A 22,622-nucleotide genomic window follows, 5' to 3' on the forward strand; every position below is an offset into this window, starting at 1 on the left:
CATTGCTGAATGAATGACTCGATGACTCTCCACCTACTGTCGGTTTTAATTTATTATGTAAAAGCATCAGTTCGTTTTTACCATCATTGCATATTTCTTTATTGAACATTTATTATGAACATTTATTATTTAAAGCATTATTTATTTTATAAAGGTATTTGTAAAGGTAAAATCGATTTAAGGGGGCAAATATTGTCCCTTACTGAAAAAGGTGTGAGTGAAGAGTGGGGGTGCGCAGAAGGATGTTAAAAGCCTCATGGGGTTCAACTCTAAAAAGTTTGAGAACCACTGGGACTGGGTTAAAGAACAGAACAAAATAAACATCAACATCAAAGCACAATACACACACACCAAGGGCAGAAAGTAGGCCTAATATTCAGAGGTCAATATTAATAGGTCAATATTCTGCATATCAATAACAATGTAGAATTTACAGACTGTGAGCTGAAGAGTAATATTCAGATAAAAAATGTGTTCTTGAAGGAGAGAAGGGTGGATGTTTGACGGATGTCTTGAGGAAGAGCATTTCCACAACCTCGCAGCCACTACGCTAAAAGACTCCCGTGGTTACCAGACTGTTGAAACCGACTGAATATGACACAGCCCCGCCGATGTTTTTCACCAGCCGCCACTGATATATAGGGGGAGAGTGGGATGATTTGTGCCGGGGGGGGGGGGAAGTAGTTCCACCCCTTGTTTCTGGAAAACCATAGAAGAAATTGGCCATGTGACCACATAATTTTGAAAAGCAATCACTTTTATTCGTCCTCCAAAGAAGAGAGACACATGGCATGAGAGTTATGCACATTTTAGTGCAAAAAAACTGTTTTTTCCCTTTCAAAGTAAAATTTCTATGATTAAGGTTTTTTGATTGTAGTGTCTGAACAATTATAGACAAGTTTGAAAACATTTCACACATGTTTAGTGCTTTAGTAGGCTACAGTTAGCATGATTTTAGCTCTTAACTGCTGGATCATGCTAGTTTTTCAAACTTGTAGGTCTGGGGTGATTTGTGCCAAAGGGCCTGGGTTAAGTTGAGCCAGATCCAGACCACCTAGACCTACATTCTCACGGGATAATCTTGAGAAGTGAGGAGATGGGCATGCCTCATCATTGTTTGACTCAGGCCTGCCTGCTATTTGTTTAATTTAGCTAACGCTGATTTCAGTTTTGAGTTTGCACTATGTTATTAAAGAGAAGTTTTATTCTGTTTTTAAGTGGCCTATGTCACAATAGTATGTTTAGAAATTAGCCTAGTCACTTTGTTCTTATATGTTACATAATTGACAGACAGCGCTATGTCAACAGGCATCTATTGCCAAAGCCTTTTTGCCTGAAATGATTCACAAATATCATATATTGTGTTGCTATGGTGCTCTAAATGGTTGCTAGGGCATAGCTTGATAGCTTCACAATGATCCTGAGAGACTGATTGGTCGTCTGAGTAAAATGAGCCCGCCCCCTTGTCTCTATGACACTGTGATCCAGAGTTATGTTCAATACAAAATCCCTATGCAATTGACCATAGTAGGAAAAACGCATGCTATTGTATTCCAGGGTGACAATATCTAAATAAACCTTAAATGAGTAATTGTGTATTGAATTTGTCTTGCTTTCATATAGCATTACAGTTCATAACATTAAAATGTTCTGTTTTACTTCAGAAATCACTGGCACAATTTACCCCCAATGTATTCCCCCAAAGGCACAACTTCCCCCGCACCAGGGGCAAGTTGTGCCATGAGACCACTTTTTTCCCAAGAGCTATATTTCTGAAACAATTATTTCAGATCCAAAGTTATTGTTCTCAGGGATGCACCACATCCTGAAATATATGTACATCGTTAAGTTGAAGGCATTACTGCCATGGCCTCACTTTAAAGTCACTTTGAGTAAAAACTGGCACAACTCACCCCACTCTCCCTATATTGTGTGTGAGGACATTGTAACGATTACTATATTTTATCTACAATATAATAGCTGCATAAACGTAGCACATTATATGATAATAAAAACGTAGTGGGATATTGATATTTATCAGTGGCATTCTGTAAAATTGGCTGCGCTATGTCGTCTTTTGTTATTGGCCAATGCCTGCAGACTGCAGCCAATGGAAATGCTTCTCTATCAGTGCGCGTCTTTCTCACTGCTCACAGAACTTCAGACCGCTTGAGGTACATAAATAATCTTGGATGATGAACTGTAATATTGTTCGAAAATCTGAATAGAAACCGTTACTTTAACAGATGTCATAACAGAAACTTTCGTATGGGTAAGCTGGATCAACGTATCTGAAATGATCAAGCGGGAAGGAAGTCGACCGGAAGTTGAAGTCGGCCGGGTGCCGCCATCTTGAGCGGAACTTCACTTGCGTTAGCAATCCCATTGACTTCCATTCATTTTGGCGTCACTTTGACAGCGAATAACTTTACATCTGAGGCGTTTGAAGACTCCATTTGTCCATTTTTTATTTCTAAAGAAATACGACAATGTATAAAATGCTCCATTACCTTGTAGCTTATGTTATGGCCCCGTAGAAGCAGTTTTTGTAAAAGTAGGCTAACGATTGCGTCATAACCAAGCGACTCTTTGTCGCACATTAGAGAGATTACCGTATGGACAGGAGGAGAAGCTCGCTGGCAATCGGGGGGACGTAGAGGCAAAATGACAATATAATTAATCAGAATACCTAGCAAAAGTTTCTCCTGCTCATCGCTCATGGACAGCTCCTACTCACACTCTCCGTCTCTGCAAGATTCGGAAGGGAATGATTCAGATTTCTCTTTGCACAGCTACTAGAAGACAGACGGGTTGCTCACGTGGTCCGTGTAACGCTTTGCTCGGTTTGAGTCTGCGCGTCAGGAAAGGAAGTGCTAAGAAATCGCTAAAAATGGGCTTCACTTGTCTCAATTGAGTTCCAATGGGGTCGCTGTGTCCATTTCTTTTACTGTCTATGGACTCTGGCGGCTTCAGTTCTCATCAATGGAAGAGTCGTCCATCTTTTTTTACAGTCTATGATCACAACTCATTAATGGCTCCCATCATGCATTGCAGTATGAATAAATTATGATCTGAATTGTCTATGTAATTTACTTTTCCTCATTGAATATTCTGCTCCTCACCATTGTTGAGATGCATAGACTGAATCTTGACATCTGTGTGTGCCTAAAAGAATAATTTCTTTTTAAATATCTTATAAGAAATCCTTTAAATTACATAAAAAATTCTGGCCATTTATGCAGATTCACAGTTATGCTGTAACCAACAACATAAATCGAAGTCAGAAAGAAGGATTTTAATGAGTTCAGTGATCAAGTTCAAATGATGATTGTCATAATATAACCAACACCATCAGATCACTTTTTATTCTTTGTTCAACTGGCAGTTTTAACTCAAATACAACAGCCAAACAAAATGTAAAGTACACATAAAAGGGTCAGAGCCCAACTAAAGCAACTACCCATCACAATAATGGTAACTTACAATTTGCGATTTTCTTCTTCAGCGATTCTACTTGTTAACATCAGGTGTCTTCAATAATGCTCAATCATCACTAAATTAAGCACTTAGTTATCTCATTAACTTAAACACTCTTGAGTGTGGACTCATACACTCCCAGGAGTGTTAATTAAACACTGGATGTTTCGCTGTGTACAAAGAGCCGTAGTTAACTGACAAGCTGAGCCATATCGCATTAAATATCGCTGGCGATACGTCCGCGATATTAATGCGATATGGCTCAGCTTGTCAGTTAACTACGGCTCTTTGTAGTAAATGCCGCTCCATCTGAAAACAGGTGGTGGCGATTTACTACTAATCAAGGAACCGGCTTTAACCGGGGTCGCTGTGTCCATTTCTTTTACTATCTATGGAAATGATCCGGTCTAAAATAATTAAAAAATGGCCATCTTAAAATTAACCGGTTGTTTTGTTCAAAAAGAGCTTTTCGGATTTCGAAATTGAATTTCCGTTACACGTATCGAGTGGAAACAAACAGTGACAGATCCAGAAACGCACACTGTGGCCAATCCAGAAATACATGCGTGAGATGCACAAAACACACACAAATGGCGACACATGCTGGTCAAAACTGTACATGTAATACAGGCCAATCATGTAATGATGATACCTTTTACAAACCAACTGCAAATGTGTTTAACAGTTACAAAGTGAAATCTATTAAACACAATCTACTGGTAATGTAATACTGTACGCAGGGCCGGTTCTAGACATTATAGCTCTAACTAACGCGATTGCTCTAAAGGTGTTTAAACAGTCGGAATACCAGATATGTGAATATTTTGAATAGAAAAGGGAAAAAAGCAGATCATCAGTCATTCATCGCGTTTGTGGTTGCGAGTGTCACGTGACTGGCAATGACGCGTCACCATGGAAACAATAAAAACTCATGTTGGAGACCCCCCACCCCAATAAAAAACACTTGAAGAAAATATGATTCCTAACCTTTTTATTTATACAACATTTAATTTTAAATTTAGTATATTTTTACTTACACAGCACAACATTAGTTTGGACACATTACTATTTTTAATGTTTTTGAAAGAAGTCTCTTATGCTCATCAAGCCTGGATTTATTTGATCAAAAATACAGAAAAATAATATAGTGAAATATTATTAAAATTTAAAATAATGGTTTTCTATACTTTTAAAATATATTTCTGTGATGCAAAGCTGAATTTAGTGTCACGTGATCCTTCAGAAAACTTTATAATATTCTGATTTATTATCAAATGTTAGAAACGGTGCTTAATATTTATTTTATAACCTGTGATACTTTTTTCAGGATTTTTTTATTATTTATGTTTTAAAAAAGTCTTCACTATAACCTTTTATGTATTTAACACATCCTTGCTGAATATTCCTGTTTCTTTCTGTATTTTTGATCAAATAAATGCAGGCTTGTAGAGCATAATAATAAACTTCTTTCAAAAACATTAAAAATAGTAATGGGTCCAGACTTTTTACCGGTACTGTATGTACATATTAATCAAACTTGATCTAAGGTAATCTCTTTTTTGCTTTATGAAGATGTTTAATGTTGTTGTTATTGTTATTTTGCTGTTTTATTCAGTTTATTTATTGAAGTAGATGAACATAAGTGCTTTTATCATTTTTTTCATAACTGCGGTATGGGCAGGATTTTCCCCTCCCATTTAATCAATATTGAATATTGTCATGTTATTAATATCAGTATCAGTATGATGATATTATGAGAGAGAGACGGGACAACGCATCATGTTTATTTATATTGTATTTTACGAAAAACGTTTTGTTTTTATTATTTTTTGTATTTGCAATAGCCAGTTAGTTATTATATATATATATATATATTTTTTTTTTTTCAAAATAGTGAATTTTGGGCCCAGTGAATTTTGCCCATTTCCACCACTGCATATAACACTATAGCTCAAACTAACGCGATTGTTGTAAAGGTGTTTAAACAACAAAACACATCCACTTGCACATATTTGACAATCGGAATATCAGATATGTCATGATATAACTAACACATTTGTGAATATTTTGAATAAAGGGAAAAAGCAGATCATCAGTCATTCAGCGCGTTTGTGGTTGCGGTGTGTCACGTGACTAGCAATGACGCGTCACCATGGAAACAATAAAGTGACGCGCTCTAAATTAGTGGTTCTCAACGGGGGCGTTGGAAGCAAGAGTTTTGAAAGCGGGCGTTCAGGTGTTAATGGGGGGCGTTCACGAGTTTAAATATATAACGCAATTTTTTGTTCATTTACTTTTATTCATTTTAAGCAGTTAGTAATTTATTTGTAATTAACACTTTAAGTGGGCTATTTAAAAAGTGTTAGGGCTATGTCTATGTTCAATTATGTTGTAAAACATATGCGCAGAGTGTGATGTCATATTGTGTGTGCACGCGCGTCTATGGTCCGCAGCCGCTCTACTCGTGACCGCAATAATGTCAAACATATGATGTGCAGTTGAGTTCGGGTGTGTGTGTATGCTGTTTAAATGAGTGTTCTCACCGATACGCTTGTTGTGAGTTTTGATGAGTTGTATCTTGACGACTTGATATTATTTCTTATTCAAAAGTGCCTTTTACAAACTTTTAAAAACTTTTACATGTTTAGGCATTAACTTTAACATTATTGTTAACTTGCAGTAAGACAGTGAGGAGAAAATGACAATTAGATGGATAATTTAAATATATCCTGCAATCACATGTTGGTAATGTATTCATTCCGCCGTCACATCTGAGCGGGGTAGTTTCAAGATATAAAAATAATTAATAATACAATAATAACTGAATTGTTCATATGTGTTTATTCTTGTTGGAAGATTTTCTTTTTTTACTGATTATGAACACAAATTAATCATGACAAATCAAATTAATTGTAATTGTATTAATTATACCATTGATGAGAACAAGCTGATACCAAGGTATTTTAGGCCTACAATTCTGACATAATTTTTCATGAAAAATCATAATTGTATTTATTTATTTTCCGAAAGTAAGGTTAATGTAAGCAGCTTCTTGCAATACTCTCCTAAATGTGTAATAAACCCTAAGTGCAAGAGACCTGGATATTGGATAGGGGGCGCTGGCCCAGAAAAGGCTGAGACCCACTGCTCTAAATAACGGCCGCCTTTGACAAAATAGCGAATAAGATTATTAATGTTTTGTCAATTTTGTTTGTTGTTTTTGCATGCAGTTTGCAAAGTGACAAAATGAAGCAAAGCACAACTAGTGCACACTTATCTATTTTATTTTAATTCGATGTTATCATAGGCAAAACACAATTGCATTATTATTATCATTTACTTTTGAACAAAATCTTATTTCATGCAAAGTGATAATATAATTCCACTTTTATTTTCTCTATTTGAAAGTCTGTAATGCTGTTATTTGATGATGTTTTTAAAATGTGATGTTAATAAACTATATTTTATTAACCCTTCCCTACCTCCAAAGTGGAGAATGCCAGAACACTGCTCTAAACTGTGTGTGTGTGTGTGTGTGTGTGTGTGTGTGTGTGTGTGTGTGTGTGTGTGTGTGTGTGTGTGTGTGATGTGAACTGTTCATGTACAAAACAAAGAGATCGTGAATATCAGAAGACTCTGTGTGTCTGTTTGATTACAAACTGTAATAGTGTGTGTGTGTGTGTGTAACGTTGCGTTATTCAGTATGTTTGGACAGAGGCGCCAGAACAGCAACTGATAGAGTTGTGTGTGTGTGTGTGTGAGTGCCCTTGTTTATATTACATTGTGGGGACCAAATGTCCCAAGCTTCTGAAGAGAAAGAGAGTTTGTGTGTGTGTGTGTGAGAGAGAGAAGAGAGAGTGTGTGAATGTGTGTGTGCGTGTGAGAGAGAGAGTGAGGAAGTGTGTTTGTATGAGAGAGAGAGAGAGTGTGTGTAAGAGAGAGAGAGAGAGAGAGAGAGACTGTGTGTGTGAGAGAGTGAGTGAGTGTGTGTGTATGTGTGTGTAATAGGGCTGCCAACTCTCATGCATTGAGCTGAGACTGACTCACGCAATTGACACTTTTCACACGCTCTCACGCCACACATCCATTTTCTCACGCACAGAAAAATTGCGGAGCAAAGAGGTACTTTTAATATTAAACTAATTCTCAGGTCTTAGATTCCGTCAATTTTATTACAAAATTCAGACAAAAATACGTTTGGCGCTTGTAAATGTGACGTGACAGATCGCTGAGCGCCTCAGTTCAAGTGCACGTGAACCGATCATCTGTTACTTTTTATTTAAAGATGCAGTTTACCGAAAGTATTCATAATATCGACCAATTAGTGTTTTTCAACCACGGAAAGAGGTCCATATAACAGCAGAGAACAATTATGTGTTACCTCAGGAAAGCCATTTAATAATGACCATAGCAAGTTAACTGAATAGGAAAAATAGCTATAGAGGAGATTTTGCTGAGCACTATATTACATATTTATTATATTTTTACTTATGTCATTAAATAATTGTTATTATAACAAAAACTGCATCATATTTAATGCCCTCTATGTTTACAGCATTAGGTGAGATTATTTTTTTTTTATAAAATTTAAAATAAACAAATTAGTCAATATTGAATCAAAATTGAAATGCATATTAAAGGACTAGTTCTTCCAAAAATGATAATTCTGCCGTCATTTACTCACCTTCATGTGCAAATCCTGTATAGCCTACTTTCCGTGGAAGACAAAGGGACATTTTTGAATATGTAGCCTAATGGAGACTCTTCTAGTCGATGTGATGGAAGTGAATGAGTAACATTAGCCTACTGGGGGCTGTCACGCAAATAATAATAATAATAATAATAATAATAAAAGACAAAAAAACATCACAAAAGTATCATAAAAGTGATATAATACGACTCGTCCGTTATATTAATATCGTTATTTATTCATATGATAGCTTTATGTGACGAACAAACTGCAATTTAAGTCCTTATATTATATTCACTTGATAGCTTTTAATCGCAGCCGAATCAAGATTCGACTCGAAAGATTCTTTCATTTCGATATTTGTGTGTATTAAACCTTCTCTCTGTAACTGAACATCTGTTCTTTCGGACAGATATGGCAGTCTTTTATGATATTCGGCTGAGTTTAGCGACGTGCTTCTGTGGAGGGAAAAGCGCGCTTTGCGCGGGTGCAAAATAGGAATGATACATGCGTCGGTGTACAGTCAATTGCGCTGGGTGCAAGATAGGGCCCTGTGTCTTTGCAGTGCATGTGTATTCGCAGATTATTGTTATGATGCCAATTTGTGGCTAAATTTAAATTGAGCAGCAATACTGCTGTGGTAAAAGGGATGTCAAGCATTTATTTATTATTTATTTTAATGTTACTGAGGAATGAGTTAAAGGGATAGTTCGCCCAAAAATGATATTTAAGCCATGATTTACTCACCCTAAAGCCGTTCGAGATGCATATGTCAATCTTTTTTTTTTGAGGGTGAGTATATGATGACAGAATTTTCATTTTTGGGTGAACTATCCCTTTAAATATCATTTTTGGGCAAACTATCCCTTTAAAGCATAAAGCATACAGTAGGCTACACTCCATAAATGTTCCTAAAGAGTGTTGAAAATTGAGAAGCCATAGTTTATGGATCCAGTGAATTACCCACAGCATTTATTCAGGGGAATGTTCAACAAACATATTCATTAGCTAACAGGTATGAAAGCAACATTAGCCGTCTAACATCTGCTGGAAATCCAGGTAAAACTATCTGCGTGCACGCGCGTTTCCCCAGTTAACATGATCCCCAGTTGATCCGTAACACCTGTATTACATAATTACTGACTTTTTCACAGAGCACTGGTATCATGCAGTTTGTGTTAAATTGTGTTTGGGTGGTTAATAATAATAATTATTATAATTATTTGTATTTATATAGTGCCTTTCCAACACCCAAGGTCGCTTTACAAAGATATGTAGTAAATGCAGTGGTTCTCAAACCGGGGTACGTGAGGTGACAGAAGGGGGTGCGGGAACAAAATGCTGAATTTTGCCGTTCCTTTAATACTGCCTCACCTTAAAATGAGATTTAAACTGAGCATGCATTTCTATCAGGTAAAATGCTGTAAATACATGACATCCGATCCGATCAAATTACCTCGTCTTTTGCTGTCAAAACTTTCTGCGTTTAAGCAGCGTGTAGGCTATAATATGACAGGTCTCGTGCAGATTGCGCTATACTACCGTTCTCGACAATGTACATTACCTTTGTAAAAGTAGGTATTTAACACTTACTAGCATGAAGAACAAATATAGACACAGGCTGTGCATGGAGATCGATATAAGAGTCAAACTCTTTTCGATACAAAGACATTCCCTGTGTGAGTTCCTGTGTTTAATGTTGATCACATTATATGAAGATCCACACGATTGCAAATGTGACATTGATTTTATACAACAGTTCAACAAATGAAATATTAATGTTAAGTGATGTTCATTTTCAACACAGTTGTCAGTATTTTTTACAACAAAATAATAGCTCAACGAAAGCCACAGCAGAACTGCAGCGCACAGCAGTGTGTGTGAACGAGTCATTAGAGTCAATGATTCAATGTTAATTCATAAATACAGCCACTGGCTTCATTTCTGAATGAATGACTCGATGACTCTCCACCTACTGTCGGTTTTAATTTATTATTTAAAAGCATCTCTTTGTTTTTACCATCATTGCATATTTCTTTATTGAACATTTATTATGAACATTTATTATTTAAAGCATTATCCCAGCTAACACAGTTACGTTGTGAAGACGTAACCGGACCGGACCATATTTGTCGTAGCGACGTACCACATAACGTTCCAGCGACGTAACTTTGTGATTCCCATAATCGTCGTGGCGATGTTATAGTGGTACGTCGCAAGAACGTGATGAGGACGTCTCAATGACCAAACTGGCATGTTGCGAGGACGTAACATCGAAGGACCATATTCGTCGTAGCGACGTACCACATAACGTTCCAGCAACGTAACTTTGTGATTCCCATAATCGTCGTGGCGACGTTAGAACTGCACGTCGCTAGAATGTGACGAGTACGTCTCGATGACCAAACTGGCATGTTACGAGGACGTTTCCTCAAACGTCCTCCTCTTTATTTTTAATATACTTCTCACCTTTAGTCCTGGGAATTAAGATGTGCTTGATCCATAACCTCGAAATCCACATAGAACTAATAAACTCAAACATTTCATTCTCTGCTGTAAAACCTTATAAATTCTAATAGGGAATTGTGTACTATCGTTTCCAGTTAATACATTTAGGGATCAATACATATATGTAATGGAAACAAATACAAACCCCTATTAAATTCTAAATAGAAAATGGCCCAAAAACCACACTGTATTCATTTATTAATCAGAATTTATTCAGTGTTACTTTGTACAATCACTAAGCCAATACATTTTGAACATTAACGATTTTTAACCATGTAAAGTGTTAACAAGTTATGAGTGCAGAAATGTAACATCAATTAATTAATCAAAAAACATAATCAATGAATAATGTAACCAACTATTAAAACGTATTCTTTTTATTGAAAAAAGTGTTGTATCATCAGGGGTGTAGTTAAATAATAATCGATAGGCCTACTCTTATTGATACTACTCTTTATAATTTGGTGGAAAAACAATAAAGATAAAAACAAAAAAACAAAAAAAATAAAAAAAATTCAGCAGTTTCTTTATTATTAATTTTATTTGCAGAAATAGGTTAAATTGTTTCCTGAGTGTCCTGTGAGGCTCCTGCTACAAATGTCTGGTGGTAATGTGCTTCATTGCTTCACTACCAGTAGCTAAACCTGAACAATGCGAATATTACCAAAGATCTATAGTCCTTGAGCTTCTCTGAAGCTAACAAATAAAAAAAATATTGTTAGTAAAGAGTAAAGATATGTAAAAAATTTTAATAATTCTCTCCAGTATTATTTCACCCACCCAAATATACTGTACATCAAGAGTTTTTTGTTCATGAAAATGAGCATGATGACTTTCTCAGAGAGAATCTGAGACCTCTCATTCCTGACTGTGTCCCAGCTCGGCCAGCTGTGGTAAATGCTCCTTTAGACAGTGTTGAGGAGGCAGAGGGAGATGATGGAGAGCTGTGGGAGAAGAGGAAGAGTGTCTTTCTTACCCCACCAGCGGAGGGCAGGGTCTTCTGAGGCACGGATAGGAGGAGCTTCTTGCTCTATATATTCACTGGAAGCTGAAAAATAAATTGTACCATGCTATTGTAGTCAGGTATATAGTTTTTTGTTAGAAAGGTATAAGAAAATTGTCTAACTTGCGTGTTCCTCCTCCTCCTCTTCCTTATCCCGGGCTGCACTGTCACCTCATCGTCCTTCTAGGCAGCTAAAACAGAGGAGAACTTTATTAATGTTGCTAATCTACAGCTTTTAATGCTTTTGAAAGTCATTTATGCTCACCAAGGCTGCATTTATATGAGCGAAAATACAGTAAAAACTGTAATATTGTGAACTTTTATTACAATTTAAATAACTGTTTTCTATCTGAATATACAGGGTGGGCCATTTATAAGGATACACCGTAATAACATGGGAATGGTTGGTGATATTAAAGTCCTGTTTGTGGCACATTAGTATATGTGAGGGGGCAAACTCCTCAAGATGGGTGGTGACCATGGTGGCCATACTAATGTGCCACAAACAGGACTTTAATATCACCAACCATTCCCATGTTATTACGGTGTATCCATATAAATGGCCCACACTGTATGTTAAAATGTAATTTATTCCTTGTGATCAAAGCTACATTTTCAGCATAATTGTGTGAATATATAGTGAAGATCAGTCTTCAATGTCACATGATCCTTCAGAAATCATTCTAATATGATGATTTGATGCTCAAAAAACATTTATATTACATTCTAACATTTCTAATACTATCCAGTCAAGTAAGTGACGTCATCGATTAACAGCAAATACATTTATCAGTTGGTTAAATTAATTAGCCAACTTCCAATCACCCATTCAACTGCCAGCAAATCCTTTACAAAACTAACAAAAAAATCTCACCTACACATAAAGATGTGATTAAAAGCCCAAACTTTTATAAACAAGAGCTTAGGTTAGCCTGACAGTTAACGTTAGCGCTAACAGTTAACGTTACCTCTTCAGAACACGGTTGAGATGCTAACGGAGTTTTTCGAAGACACTAAACTATTTCTATGAAGAAACGTAAAATTTTCAATAGATGTGTGTCAATAACACGTAAGAAAAATGTCAGGAACAGTAGTGTGTATTATTTGTGTGATTTTAGATTAAACTCACCTGAAAGTAGTGAAAACAACAGCGAGAGATGGATTTCTGTTTTTTTGTCAGTTGCAGTGGTCCTGCGCCGTTTCCATGGCAACCGCTCCAGTGTTTGAAAGCGACTGGCATGTTCAACGCGCACGCCCATATCAGCCAGCAGCATTTACATAAATAAACATCTAACACATTAGGCTACATTTATAAAAATCGAATAAATTTAAAACTCATTTTGAAGCTCGACCCGCTCATATGTGCAAAATACCGCCACGTACTCCACGTGAAGTGTCACTTTTATTTAAGATTTTGTATTGTTGTTTTTACTAACACTCAACCTCCTTAATAATAATAATAAAAAATACATATAATATATATATATATATATATATATATATATATATATATATATATAACGTTGTATAACTACTACGATAGAACTTGTAATGCAATTTTCTGGAAAGTTATCTGCGGACCAGATGGGAAAAATGGAACTTTACCACGACGTCCTCACAACGTTCTCCATGGGATAAACTAGCGACGTCTTTTGAGGACGTGCCCACAACGTTTCTGGAACGTTAGCCAAGATTCTAAAAAATGGAACTTTACCACGACGTCCTCACAACGTTGTCATAAAGTAATGTCACGCTGACCAAATGACGACTAACTGACGACGTCGTCACAACGTACTGTGTTAGCTGGGATTTTATAAAGGTATCTGTAAAGGTAAAAATTAGTGGTCGACCGATATATCGCCGAGGCCGATATATCGGCCGATATTTGGAATTTTTTAGATATCGGCATCCGCCGATAAATCTTTCCGTTTGGCCGATATATTTCAAAACAGTTTGTGACTGTGCATTACCGCTTTTTTCCACTGACGCGAACAGAGCGAGCATGAATGAACTGAATACACTCGCTCTGCTCCGCCCAGCACCGTAAGACAAGCCACTCAGAAGTGAAGCAGACATCTGACAGACACAGTAAATGACCATTCGCATTCGCTTTCTAGCCTGACGCTACATTGTGTTACACACAAAAACACTCCGGCGTGCAGCAGAGTCTATTCAAACAGTACCGTGATATGTCAGATCCGCAGCCCAGCGGTAGCTCCAGTGGGGGTCACAGATGTGATATAAACGAATTCAAACAAAACTGAAAACATTTTACCTCACAAACAGTCAAAAATCCAGTGACTGGCTGTTCCTCAGATACACGCGTTGTTCTCGGGTTACATTTAACTAGATGCTGTTTTCCAACGGACTCGCGTGCACGGAAAAGCTGGGTCGCGTGTGAATGTCACAGGTCGGGGTGGGCCAAACCAGACTGCCCCCACCCCTAACCCACTATCACCCAGAGGAGCGTATCAAAGGAGGAGGCAGGAGGCAGGAGTAAAAGGAATAACAACTTTATTTTGTATTAAAAGCAATTAAGAAGTCCTAGTCTAAAATTCCTTGTCCTCTCCTTCCCAAGGACCCAGAGCAGCACCGCCGCGGGTATGAACCGGCGAGACTCCCAGTGGGAGAGCGTTGGACAGGTGAGTATCACAGGTGAGTAGAGAGAACGGAGATCCCTTCCTTCACAGACTGGCGTCAGACTCACAGTGGGAGAGCGTTGGACAGGTGAGTATCACAGGTGAGTAGAGAGAATGGAGATCACTTCCTTCACAGACTGGCGTCAGACTCACAGTGGGAGAACGTTGGACAGGTGAGTATCACAGGTGAGTAGAGAGAACAGAGATCACTTCCTTCACAGACTGGCGTCAAACTCACAGTGGGAGAGCATTTGGCAGGTGAATATCACAAGTGAGTAGAGAGAACGGAGATCACTTCCTTCACAGACTGGCGTCAGACTCACAGTGGGAGAGCGTTGGACAGGTGAGTATCACAGGTGAGTAGAGAGAATGGAGATCACTTCCTTCACAGACTGGCGTCAAACTCACAGTGGGAGAGCATTTGGCAGGTGAATATCACAAGTGAGTAGAGAGAACGGAGATCACTTCCTTCACAGACTGGCGTCAGACTCACAGTGGGAGAGCGTTGGACAGGTGAGTACCACAGGTGAGTAGAGAGAATGGAGATCACTTCCTTCACAGACTGGCGTCAGACTCACAGTGGGAGAGCGTTGGACAGGTGAGTATCACAGGTGAGTAGAGAGAACAGAGATCACTTCCTTCACAGACTGGCGTCAGACTCACCGTCGCAGGCTGAACGGGGCCCCTCTAGGACAGACAGAATCAACCTCAACAGCAGTATACAGTTCTCACGTGTGTTGCAGGGAACAGATAACTTCACACCATGCAGGTAGGCTTAGGGCTGCAGCAGACTCACAGTCACAGGCTGAACGGGGCTTCTCTAGGACAGACAGAATCAACCTCAACAGCAGTGTAACATTCTCACGTGCGTTGCAGGGGACAGACAACCTCACACCACGCAGGTAGGCTTAGGGCTGCAGCAGACTCACAGTCGCAGGCTGAGCGGGGCTTCTCTAGGACAGACAGAATCAACTTCAACAGCAGTATACAGTTCTCGCGTGTGTTGCAGGGGACAGATAACTTCACACCATGCAGGTAGGCTTAGGGCTGCAGCAGACTCACAGTCGCAGGCTGAACGGGGCTCCTCTAGGACAGACAGAATCAACCTCAACAGCAGTGTACAATTCTCACGTGTGTTGCAGGGGACAGATAACTTCACACCATGCAGGTAGGCTTAGGGCTGCAGCAGACTCACAGTCGCAGGCTGAACGGGGCTCCTCTAGGACAGACAGAATCAACCTCAACAGCAGTGTACAATTCTCACGTGTGTTGCAGGGGACAGATAACTTCACACCATGCAGGTAGGCCTAGGGCTGCAGCAGACTCGCAGTCGCAGGCTGAACGGGGCTTCTCCAGGACAGACAGAATCAACTTCAACAGCAGTGTACAATTCTCACGTGTGTTGCAGGGGACAGATAACTTCACACCATGCAGGTAGGTTTAGGGCTGCAGCAGACTCACAGTCGCAGGCTGAACGGGGCTTCTCTAGGACAGACAGAATCAACTTCAACAGCAGTGTACAATTCTCACGTGTGTTGCAGGGGACAGATAACTTCACACCATGCAGGTAGGCTTAGGGCTGCAGCAGACTCACAGTCGCAGGCTGAACGGGGCTTCTCTAGGACAGACAAAATCAACTTCAACAGCAGTGTACAATTCTCACGTATGTTGCAGGGGACAGATAACTTCACACCATGCAGGTAGGTTTAGGGCTGCAGCAGACTCACAGTCGCAGGCTGAACGGGGCTTCTCTAGGACAGACAGAATCAACTTCAACAGCAGTGTACAGTTCTCAAATGGGGTGATGTTATCTCGCAGAGGTTTCTTCTTTCTAAACACCGCACATAGATGTAAGCAATCTCACTCAGCTCTCACGGTAAATAGTAGATTCCCAGGGCACATGGGCAGTTGCGGGGCAATAACAGGTATTCTTCCACACACACACACTGCAATCCAACTCTAAACATGTATTCGTGAGGGGAAACGTCAATTTACACACTGCAATTCCACTCTTCTAGTGCGCATAAGGCCAGCACTCACCCACAGATCCTGGTCTACCGGACTGATGATCGCCAGGGGCGGGCAGAACACTCGAGAGATTGGTCTTCACGGTCACAGACGGACTTCACTCCGCTGGACTCCAATCGGGGAGAGGAGATGAGGAAATCAACAGGAATCAATATTTCACTCGGTGCAAGGTGTACACATGATCCAAGCACTTCAATCCAATACCCAATTTAGTGTAAAACACATGCAGTTATGAGATTCAGTTTGATAACTACTCATCTCTCTCTTCCCCAGCTCAGTCAGCGAATTTCATTCCTCTTGACCGTCCCCGAGTCCTCTCAAATAACACTCCTTTTCCTTCAAGACAACCCCTCACTGCAGTTCCATAAACGAATCCCCACGGGAGAGAAGCCACCAACGATCAGGGGGAAGAACAATCCAGACCAACGGGGCAGAAGAACAGCGCAACACCACACAGCACAGCCCAGCCTTCTCTTCCTTGTGTGTTTTTATCCTGTCAAGAAGCGGGAGTGGTCTCAATCAAACACTCAGCGTGAAGTCCCTACACCTGTCACCAATCTGCCATTTAGTTGTCATGACGACAAACACTCATACAGGTCCGGGGATGGTGTTACGCTGAAAACGTCCCGACGGGAACAATTCTCCAGAGGGGAATTGTTCCGGGGCTGTTTGTCACCCCGTGACATACCCCCCCGCCAAACCGTTCTAGTCCCGAGAACGGTCTCCCAACACCCAGTCTCCGTACCTGGCTGGAGGCTGGCCCCGATTCTCCCGCTGAGAACGTCGAAGTGGGGAGCGGGGGGCCTCAGGTCGTGGTCCTGGGCCTAGGCCCCTTGGGATCACTGCCCATCCCACCAGTGGGGGCATCCACGTCGTCTCGGCCTGTGGGTTCTCTACCACTGGCTTAGAATAATTCGGGCAGGGGCGGATCAGGTTGCGATGTAAAACTCGTTCCGGGCCCGTCTTCCCTTCAGGCCGTAAGGCATATACAGGTTGGTCCGGATGGGGTTGTCGCTGAACGACGTATGGCTGAGCCTCCCATCGGTCGCTCAATTTTCCCTTCCCCTGTCGGCGATTATCCCGCAGCAGCACCCTCTCCCCGGGCAGTAGCGGGGCTTCTCGGGCAGTCCGATCGTATAGTCTCTTGTTCTTTAGCGCTGCCTGATTAATCCGGCCGGCGACTTGTTCGTAGGCGGACTGGAGGCGTTGATGGTGACTTGCTACCCAATCGGACAGACTACCTCCCTCTTCTTTCCCAGCGGTCCCCAAGAGCATATCCATTGGGAGCCTCACATGGCGACCGAACATCAGGTAGGTAGGGGCATAACCGGTGGTACTGTGTATGCTGTTATTATATGCCTGCATCACTGCTGGGAGCCTATCTGCCCACTGACCCTGCTGCTCTTCCTCCAGAGTCCCCAGCAAGCCCAATAGGGTCTGATTAAACCTCTCACACCCTCCGTTCCCTTGGGGGTGATACGGGGTCGTATGGGTCTTCTTACATCCGTACAGTTGGCATAATTCACGGATCACCTTCGACTCAAAGTTAGCCCCTTGGTCTGAATGGAGGATTTCAGGGCATCCAAAGGGCTGAATCACATACCTCCAGAGAGCGTTGGCAGTCGTAAGGGCAGTTTGATCCACAGTGGGAATGGCCCAAGCATACTTGGTGAACAGATCGGTGACAACAAGAATATTTTGGATCTGATCCACCGGTCGTCCCAGAGTGAGAAAGTCCATTGCCACCATATGCAGAGGTGCCTTGGCCTGGATCGGGGCCAGCGGTGCCCGTGCTTCCCTCCTGGACTTAAACAAGGTGCAACGGGGACATCCCTGAAGGTAAGTCCTGATGGTGCCCTCCATCCCAGGCCAGTAGAAATGTCGCCTCAGCAAAGCCAATGTCCTCTCCTGCCCTTGATGTCCCATCCTAGCATGATACGCCTCCAACAAAGCCTGCCTTCGGCCTTCGGGGACCACGATCTGACAGACCTCCTCTCCTTGGCCTGGATCCTGAAGCGCCCTACAGAGCACCCCATCCCTCAGATAGAGTCTTTCTCTCTGTCCCAGCAGGCCTCGCACACTCCGAGGCTGAGTTCGACGTTCTGCCCCCTCAGGCCAGATCCTCTGCTCTACCCATGTCCGCACCCGCAGCACATCTCCATCTTCGCCCTGCCACAGCCTCCAGCGTTGTGGTTCCCATCCCCAACAGGGAGGGGGATCCTCAGGTGTCTGCCCCGGTGCTTCAACAACTCCCACCATCAGCCCCTCGTCGGACCCTGATCCTGGGGTCGGTATATAGCCGGCCGATCTCTCACCCGGTAACCTGGACAGCACGTCAGCGTTGGTGTGCTCTCTGCCTGGCCGATACTGAATCTGGTAATCAAAGTTGGCCAGTTGTGCCACCCAGCGTTGCTCCACTGCCCCCAGTTTGGCTGTTTGTAGGTGTACCAGCGGGTTATTGTCTGTGACCACCTGTACCTTAGTCCCCCACAGGTAGTCTTTAAACTTTTCGCCCATCGCCCACTTCATGGCCAGTAGCTCGAGTTTAAAGGAGCTGTAATTCGAGTCATTCTTCTCGGCAGGATGTAAACTTCGGCTCGCATAGGCAATCACCTTCTCCTCCCCCTGTTGCTTCTGAGCCAAGACAGCTCCCAACCCTAGCTGGCTAGCATCGGTGTACAGGATGAAGGGCTGGTTAAAGTCGGCATATGCCAATATCGGGGCCTGTAGAAGCTCCTGTTTAAGCTGTTGGAACGCGGCTTCACAGGTTGGGTCCCACTGAATGGGAGGGGATCCTCGGCCCCGTACCCGACCCCTACCTCCCAAAAGCTGGTTAATGGGCTTGGCGATCTTGGAGAAGTTCTTGATGAATCGCCTATAGTAGCCCACAAAGCCCAGGAATGACCGAACTTGGCGCACCGTTTGGGGAGCTGTCCACTCTTGCACTACCCTCACTTTTTCGGGGTCAACGGAGATCCCTGCCGCACTGACCACGTGTCCCAAAAACTTAACCTCTTTCCTGAAGAGCTGGCATTTGTCGGGCTGTAACTTTAATCCATAGCGTTCTAGGGAGCGAAAGACTCGCCCAAGATGCTCCAGGTGGGACTCGAAATCGGGAGAGTAAGTGATGATGTCGTCCAGATAGACAAGGGTGGTATCCATCACTTGGCTGCCCAAGCAGCGCTGCATCAGCCGCTGGAATGTAGCGGGGGCGTTGCAGAGGCCGAACGGCATCCGGTCCCACTCATAGAGACCGAAAGGGGTGGTAAATGCCGTCTTCTCCCGGTCCCGCTCGTCCATCTGCACCTGCCAATAGCCGCTGGCCAAGTCGAGGGTGGAGTACCAGGCAGCTTGAGTAAGGCTCGTCAAAGAATCTTCCACTCGGGGCAGCGGGAAAGCATCCCTCTTGGTTACCTGGTTCAACCGACGGTAATCTACACAAAACCTCCAAGACCCTGTCTTCTTGCGGACTAGCACTATCGGTGCGGCCCAAGGGCTGCTGCTCTCACGAATAATCCCTCTGTCGAGCATTCCTCGCAACAGAGTGCGGATCTCAGTGTACAGGGTCGGGGGTACAGGTCGGTAGCGCTCTCGGCTCGGCGCGGCATCCCCGGTTGGAATCTGGTGTTTCACTACATCGGTGCGACCATAGTCTTCCTCGTGAGTGGAAAACAGGTGCTGCCACTTCCTCAAGAATTCATGAAGTTGTCCCACTTGCTCTTCCCGCAGTCCGTCGCCTCGCAACGACTCTCCCCTCAAGTGAGCCGGCAGTCCTCCGGTCTCCTCCACTCCGGGACCGGCCCGGGCTAAGGCCACTTCGACCACCGTGGGACCCACCCGCTGGAAGTTAACTTCATCCTGCTCACAAACCTGCTGCGGCTTTACTGAGGTCACCCGGGCCAAGCATTGACGATGATACAAGTGAATAAGGAAGGGACTCGTGTTCCTAACTCTCACCGAGACTCGGCCTCCCTGAACAGTTGCCAGTCCTCGAGCCACCTCCACCTTGGGACCCTCTTCATGGGGTTCCACCATAACCCATTCTTGCGGAGTATAACGTCGAGGGGGCAGTCTGGCCCAGATTACAGCCTCACTCTGAGCGGGGATCGACAGGGCGTAACGACAGGCCACTCTTCCTGTACTCTCCCGATCGTGCTGTTGTTCGGCCAGACATATCCGGCGGCAATCGGCTCGGATGCGATCCCACTCCCGACTGGCTGGGGTTACGGTTGCTTGCGCCGGTCCGCTCCGGAATAGCTCCTCCCAGCACTCCGAGATGACATTCATCCCAATCAAGGCCCGATGGGACCCCAGACACGGGTCTCGGACAACTACTACCCCCTTCTGAGGCACTACAACTCCATGGATCTTCAAATCAGTCACGAGGTACCCCACATACGGTATGTCCAGCCCGTTGGCCCCACGTAGCGTCAACCAGGGGGCTTCGGCAGGAGGCCTACCATTGGTGCCAAAAAGCTCATAGGCCAGACTTTCAGCAAATAAGGTCACTTGGGATCCAGTGTCCAAGAGACAGTGTATTTCTTGACCATTAACTTGGGCCACCACCACCGGACAACGGCCTATCAAATGATTCTGAGAGGATGCAGAAGGAGAGGGGTCTGATAAGGGGGTCCCGACCACTTGACCCACAGTGGCCGGAGACTCTAAAAACCCCCTCGTGATGCTCGTCTAGCGGAACACTGGCGAAAGTAGTGCCCAGGCTCTCCACAGCCATTACAGATGGGCCGCCCCTGTTCGTCCCACTGGAATCGGGAGCCCACTGGCCGGGGAGGACGGCGTTCCGAAGGGCGACTCCCATCAGAATAAGCCCGCTCTCGGGAGTGAAAAGATGGCGGTGGGCGCTCTCGACGGAGCTCTTCTATGACGGACTTGGACAACTCGGACATTTGTTCCCGAACATCTCGCTTCAACTCTTCCCGAAGGGCCTGCTTCCAATCGGGTGCCGGAGGGGCCGGGAGGGGGTCAACAACATTGGCAGCTAGGCAGCTGGGAGCTTCCACATGCTCCGCCTGGTCACGCTCGAGGGCCAGGGCTTCTCGTCTCAGCTCCTCAAAGGTTAAGTCTGGTTCTCTCCTAAGCTGCACCCGCAAGCTCTGGCGTACGGGACCCTCTCGCAGCCCTAACAAGAATTGATCTCGCAGTAACACCTCCTCGCCCCCCAGGCCATGGTCCTGTCTCCCCGTGAGTCGAGAATACTGCTCCCGCAGTTGCAAGGCAAAGGCCCGCACAGATTGCCGAGGACCTTGGCGAGAATTGAAGAACTTCGTCCTCAGAACAGCTACCGGGGTGGTATCTCCATACTGCCCCGTGAGAAAGTCGAAAATGGCCTGGATCGTCGCTCGGTTGGCTTCCGGTGCTGCCTGAACTTCTCTTCTCGCCTCCCCTTCCAGGGAATTCAAAACAAACTGGACCTTCTGTAGGGCACTCAACCCTTGGAGCCCCGCCAGATATTCCACCTGGGTCTTCCACAGGGACAAACTTACTTCAGACCCCGGACCTCCATACCTCGGGGCCCATGGAGCACCCATGAAAATTGGCATGACGGGTTGCCGATTCCCAGGCTCTTCCCCCTCCGCCATCTCGGCCTCTGACCGCTCAACTCAAGGTGAATCCTGCCGACTACGCCAAATGTCTGTCACAGGTCGGGGTGGGCCAAACCAGACTGCCCCCACCCCTAACCCACTATCACCCAGAGGAGCGTATCAAAGGAGGAGGCAGGAGGCAGGAGTAAAAGGAATAACAACTTTATTTTGTATTAAAAGCAATTAAGAAGTCCTAGTCTAAAATTCCTTGTCCTCTCCTTCCCAAGGACCCAGAGCAGCACCGCCGCGGGTATGAACCGGCGAGACTCCCAGTGGGAGAGCGTTGGACAGGTGAGTATCACAGGTGAGTAGAGAGAACGGAGATCCCTTCCTTCACAGACTGGCGTCAGACTCACAGTGGGAGAGCGTTGGACAGGTGAGTATCACAGGTGAGTAGAGAGAATGGAGATCACTTCCTTCACAGACTGGCGTCAGACTCACAGTGGGAGAACGTTGGACAGGTGAGTATCACAGGTGAGTAGAGAGAACAGAGATCACTTCCTTCACAGACTGGCGTCAAACTCACAGTGGGAGAGCATTTGGCAGGTGAATATCACAAGTGAGTAGAGAGAACGGAGATCACTTCCTTCACAGACTGGCGTCAGACTCACAGTGGGAGAGCGTTGGACAGGTGAGTATCACAGGTGAGTAGAGAGAATGGAGATCACTTCCTT

At 43.6% G+C, this 22,622-nt stretch overlaps 1 protein-coding gene across 3 annotated transcripts in view; it reads left to right on the plus strand.

Annotated features, from left to right (window-relative positions):
* The window catches only part of LOC307171271 (protein NLRC3-like), a 231,247-nt gene that overhangs the window by 197,305 nt on the left and 11,320 nt on the right, over positions 1-22,622 (plus strand). Inside the window, exon 7 of one of the 3 annotated variants that reach the window (XM_079892780.1) lies at positions 16,619-16,771. The exons of the other annotated variants lie outside the window; for them this stretch is intronic. Within the exon in view, the coding sequence (XP_079748906.1) occupies positions 16,619-16,646 (28 nt within the window). The 3' untranslated portion in view covers positions 16,647-16,771. Of the gene's footprint in view, positions 1-16,618; positions 16,772-22,622 lie in introns of those variants that run through there. 3 annotated transcript variants of the gene reach the window in all.

This window comes from Squalius cephalus (assembly GCF_949319135.1).
Source record: "Squalius cephalus genome assembly, chromosome: 1".
In the NCBI taxonomy this organism is placed as follows: Eukaryota; Metazoa; Chordata; class Actinopteri; order Cypriniformes; family Leuciscidae; genus Squalius; species Squalius cephalus.